The sequence below is a fragment of the Neovison vison genome, chromosome X (assembly GCF_020171115.1).
Source record: "Neovison vison isolate M4711 chromosome X, ASM_NN_V1, whole genome shotgun sequence".
NCBI lineage: Eukaryota > Metazoa > Chordata > Mammalia > Carnivora > Mustelidae > Neogale > Neogale vison.
In genome coordinates, this window is record NC_058105.1 from 113,100,710 (window position 1) to 113,106,208 (window position 5,499).

At 41.1% G+C, this 5,499-nt stretch overlaps 1 protein-coding gene across 1 annotated transcript; it reads right to left on the reverse strand.

Moving 5' to 3' along the window:
* Positions 1 to 1,609: 1,609 nt before the first annotated feature.
* Positions 1,610 to 3,658, reverse strand: DDX53 (DEAD-box helicase 53). The gene is made up of 2 exons (XM_044235512.1): positions 3,577 to 3,658; positions 1,610 to 3,408 (listed from the first exon to the last, which is right to left on the reverse strand). Exons 1-2 carry the CDS (start codon positions 3,656 to 3,658, stop codon positions 1,610 to 1,612), a joined length of 1,881 nt encoding a protein of 626 aa, XP_044091447.1.
* Between the last annotated feature and the right edge of the window lie 1,841 nt (positions 3,659 to 5,499).

Consider the following 5,499-nt stretch of genomic DNA (forward strand, 5'->3'; position numbering starts at 1 on the left):
ACTCAAAAATGCTAATGATTGTTGTGAATTTTATCAAGAGATATTGAGGCCTGTATTAAGGGCCTAGGAGCCAGACTTTAACCTCAAACACCTATACCTAGAGTATTTGCCTCTTTGTTTCACTTAATTTAACTGACTTTTGTAGTCATAGCTGGGAATGCTGGGAAAAAAGATGGTTGCATTAATATTTTCAGTTTGCCCAAGATTGCAAGGCTTGACTAATTCTATTTTCACAAACATTGAATTTAAGATTTAGCATCATTTGGAGGACTTCTTATAGTGTGATAAAGTTCAGATTGCCTCTAAATAAAACATGCAAGATAGAATTAGAAATTAGAGGAGTTAACTAAAATTGGTTCCTCTGGCAAAAGTGTCATTTAGTTGAGTTTTTAATGTTTTTCCCAGTTTGTAAGATATATTTTAATTTCACGTTGATTTTTCTCATTATGTATACATGAAGTTTTGGCTTTTTATAGACAAATTGAAAAATAAAATGTGACAAAAGAATATAAAGACACCCCATGAGTGACATTTCAAAAATCAATAAATATGCAGAGAGCACTATTCTGGTCATTAAAAAGGGTTTCATCGCTCAATTTGTTACGTAACGATGTGATATTCTTCCTAGATCAGAAAATAAAGTGTTAAAAAAACAAAAAATTTTTAAAAAGGAAGTGTTAGTAAAGGCAGGGTTATACAATTTTGGTTATAATATAGAGTTTAGTGGTGAAGGGGACCCCAAAATTATTTAACCACCCCAATTTCTTAGTGAAGAAAGTGATCACACATACAGAAGGTAAGTGACCTCCCCAGAAGTTTTAACCAGTGGTAAATGATAAGAGTTTGTATGAGGATCTGATTTCTAGCAAGTCAGACACCATGCTCAATTAGTCACATCTATCTGAAAAAACAGAATTGTGGAATCTTTTAGAAAGTTGAGCATTTTTTTTCAAATGATTTTTTTTTTAATTAGGGAATGACAGTGGAGATTTCTTTACTGATCATTGTGGCACTAACTGCTGAGGGAAAATAGAGTATTTGACTAGGATAAATTTGATGAAAATTATGTTTCAAATTAATGTGACTTTTTAAAGCAAGAAAAGCACTATTGTTGTCTACAACCAGTCTTTCAGAGGAGATGTAGATGGACATGGCAGGCTATGAAAGAAACCATACTTTAACCAACATGTAAGTGGTGCCTGGGTGGCTCAGTCTCTTAAGTGACCGACCCTTGATTTTTGGCTCAAGTCATCTCAGGGTTGTGACACTGAACCCTACATTGGGCTCTTCACTGGGTGTGGAACCTGCTGGGGACCCTTCCCCTCTCCCCATTTGCCTCCCCCTTTCCCTTTGTCCCCACCCCGCTCTCCTCCCCCACACTCATGCACTCTTTCTGTCAAAAAAAAAAAATCACCCAACACATAACATTTAATTTTTTTTCCAAATAAGCTCTTACTCTCTCATTTTTCAAATACTTTTGACTTTATTAAGGAACATAAATGATACTGAAAGCTCAGTGTTTAAGAATTGGCTAGATGTCTTTAAACCGCCAGGTCTTCAACATATCTTCAGTTTTCCAGGAGCGTAACACAACTCTTCAATGTAGTTATCAGTAAAAGTCTCTGGGTTTTCCTTGAGATTTCAGTTTTTTTCCTGTGTCCTTTTTTTGTTTGTGCATTTTGAATCGCTCAGCCATTGTTAGGAGATCTTCAGGGACACTCTGATTTGCTCGTTTCAGAATTTTAATCAATTCAATGGCAATCTTCCAATCATTCTGAGTCATGAGGGTGACTGATACGCCTGTCTTCCCTGCTCTTCCAGTTCTTCCCACTCTGTGTACATATTCTTCAATATTGCGTGGGAAGTCATAATTATATACGTGTGTGACATCATTAACATCAAGACCTCTGGATGCTAAATCAGTAGCAATCAGTATTTTCACTTTTCCACTTCTAAAGTCCTCCAGTGCTCGTTCACGATCATGCTGTTCTCTGTCACCGTGCAATGATTGCACTGGTATGCCCTGGATGCTCAAATCACTTGATAAGTCATCAGCAACAAGTTTTCTGCTGACAAACACGATGACTTTGTCGTGGGGTGAAAGACCCTGTAAGAATTCTTGGATAAGAGATCGTTTTTCTTCTTCTGTGGTAACAATTACATTTTGCTTCACCGTATTAACAGCAACTAGATCCAGAGTACCAACATAAACAATCATAGGTTGTTTCAGGTAAGACTGAGCAAGTCGACGAATGGTATCTGGCCAAGTTGCACTTGTCATAATAGTCTGGCGGTCTGGGCGCACATCTAATAAAATCTTCATTATCTGGTGTTCAAACCCCAGATCTAGCATTTTATCTGCTTCATCTAAGACTAAGTAGGTTATGCTTCGTAAGTTGACAAAGTTATTCATTTGCAGATCATTCAGTCGTCCAGGAGTTGCAATAATGATATCTATGCCTTTGGTAATATCTCGTATTTGTCGTTCTCTACTTCCACCACCATATATACAAACACTTTTAAGACCTTTATATGAATACTTAGAACATTCAGCTTCCACCTGAAGAGCTAATTCTCTAGTGGGTGTAAGGACTAGCATGCCAGCCCCATTTCTTTCCTCTCTAGGTATTGGTTGATTATTGAGATGAATAAACCCAGGCATTAAATAGGACAATGTTTTGCCTGTTCCAGTTTGGGCAACTCCTATAAGATCTATTCCTTGTAGAATAATTGGCCATGCCTGTGACTGAATGGGTGTTGGCTTTTGAAAACCTGCTCGTCTAATGCTTTTCATAAGTTCGGGGTAAGGATGGAAGGCATCCTCAAATTGCCAGGTAGGGTTGGGAATGGGGCGCTTTTTGCCATCTTTCAAGTCGTCACACATTATGTCAAAATTTTCCTTTCTCCACATATCTACTTCAGCTTCAGACAATGAGCTCGTTGCTTCAGATTCTACATAGAAGTTTTTCTTAATTGGTGGTAAATCTGCCCATTTTCTTTTTTCCCACTCTACAACTTCTGCCCTGATTTGGTCCCAGTCTATCAGTGGCTGAACCTGTTTAGCACCAGTGTTTTCTGGGCGGAGCTCTCTTCCAGCAGAGGCCTGAGGTGCGGCACTATCGACTCGGGACTCTGAATGGTGACCTCGTTCTTGTTTTTTAACAAGAGCATCTATAGTTGCTTTGGCCTTTGCTTTCATGTCCTTTGTGCCAAAAATTTTTACCTCTGCTTCACAATCACCTTTTATGATCTGTATTTTGGTACTTGTTGTAGCCTGGATATCTTTTATCTTTGATCCACCACGACCAATCACCACTCCAATCATATTGTTCTTCAATCTAAAGCAGAGAGGTGGCTCCCCGGGGCCTGAGGCTCTCACCTCTGTGTAGCCGGTGGGGCCGCTCCATCCTCTGCCGCTTCTGCCCCTTCCACCGCCACCACCGCCACCGCCAACCCTGCCGCCACTGCCGCCACTGCTGCTGCCACCAATGCCGCCTCCACCGCTGCCGCCACCACCGCCACGGCCGCCGCTACCACCGCCGCTACCGCCACCGCCGCCGCCGCCGCTGCCGCCACTGCCGCCACCCCTGCCATCCTGGCGGGTCCTGAAATCTCTTGGATTAGGCTCTGCCTTTTTCTGCTGTGGGGCCCAGGCCATTACTTGGTAGGGCGAAGGCGGTGTTGGCCTTCAGCCTACCTAGAGTGGGAAGACACGGTCGAGTCTTCCCTCCTCTCAGGCGCTGGATCAGCAGAATATGGCGCCGGTGGGTAGCTATGCAGCCGTTGAGAAGGAATTGTTCTGTGACGTAGTGGCACGGCTTTCAATGGGCTGGCCAATCACAGGACCCCGGGCTGGCGCGAGGGGGGCAGGCACCTCTGAGGCAAAATTTAAAGTGACACTGTCGCATGACCCGTTGCTGGCGATAGTGACCTAATAATGTGATTAAGTAGTTTGACCCCGGGTTTCCGCACCGTAAAATTACTTTTCCCTTTCCGTTATAGTAATAAAAAATAATTATTACTCTATTCTTTGGAAACAATTCATTAAGTCTAGCTGACCCTCGTAGGCTCACCAGCTGTTTAAATTCAGTTCTTTCCAGTGTTTTGTAGAAACTAATGTTCTTTGTGATGTATTTGAAAAAACATTGCTCCGGATGAATATTGATTGTCAAATGAGTTTTTTTTTCACTTGGTGGTTCAACAAGACTTATTCTGACAGAACACATTGCAAGTCCCCCCACACTTCTTTATGAATTGTACTAGGAGTTTTTAAAGCATTCCCAATATACTTTAGTTCATTAACTGTTAAAAAGAGAAATTTGTTTAGTCAAATGTGGCTTTAACTTAAGAATATATGTATTTCCCTATGTTTTCATCTTTACACTGACTAATAGTATGTATTACAGAAGCTCACAATCCTAGAGTCATTTGATGTGTCAGGGTCACTTTGTTTTTCTCCTTCATTAAAGAGAGAATGAAGTTGAGGCCCTGATACCCTTAAGGACTTGACGGAGTACTTTATACTGAGAGTATAAATTGAGAACCTTTTCTTAGCTTATAGACAGGGGCTCTCAATGCTCTACTGTAAAGTGACTTGTTTTTGCTCATTTTGTTTCCTGTGGGTGATATAGGAGAAGAGAAGGAGCCATGGTAATGAAATGAAATAGTCTTAAACTGAGAAGTGTAGCCATGTGCAAAAGCAGAGCACTTTGTGGTGGAACTCAGTGTATTCAATTATTAAGACTGAAGACTTGTGCAGGTATTATAGGTACTAAGAGAGATTATGCTTTCAGGGTCCTTCCCTACCATTGGAGAAACTGATTGTCACCTAAATTAAAGGCCACCAGTGTGATATTCTTTGTTTCAAAAATCTCTGGAACAGGCTTATCTCCTTTCTGAAATGTTCCCCTTAGATATTTACCCTGTGGGTTTTGGTTTGGTACCTTAGTAACTTACTCTAAAAAAACCAGAGCACAAAAGTATAAAGTTGTCAATTAGATGCATTCTAGTGAAACAGCTGGCTAAGAGTTTCTTCAGAACAGAGGGAGACAAAAAGTGAAGGGTTGGGGTTTCTGATGAAGTATATCTGAAGATAGGTAGTGGAAGAGAGGATTGTGCTTAAGACATTCTTCACCATTTTCCTTAGGGGTGGTTCCCAGTACTTGAAAGGCAACAATAAAGGAGTGAAATATTATAGACAGCAAATTGAGATAATTTTAAACCACCGTGATTTCCACAGAATTGTCCTGTAGACAAGTTAATGTTGAAGTCCTAAAGCATTCTTTTTTTTTAAGATTTTATTTATTTATTTGACAGAGAGAGACACAGCGAGAGAGGGAACACAAGCAGAGGGAGTGGGAGAGAGAGAAGCAGGCCTCCCGCCAAGCAAGGAGCCTGATATGGGACTTAATCCCGGGACCCTGGGACCATGACCTGAGCAGAAGGCAGACACCTAACGACTGAGCCACCCAAGTGCCCCCCTAAAGCATTCTTGTAGGT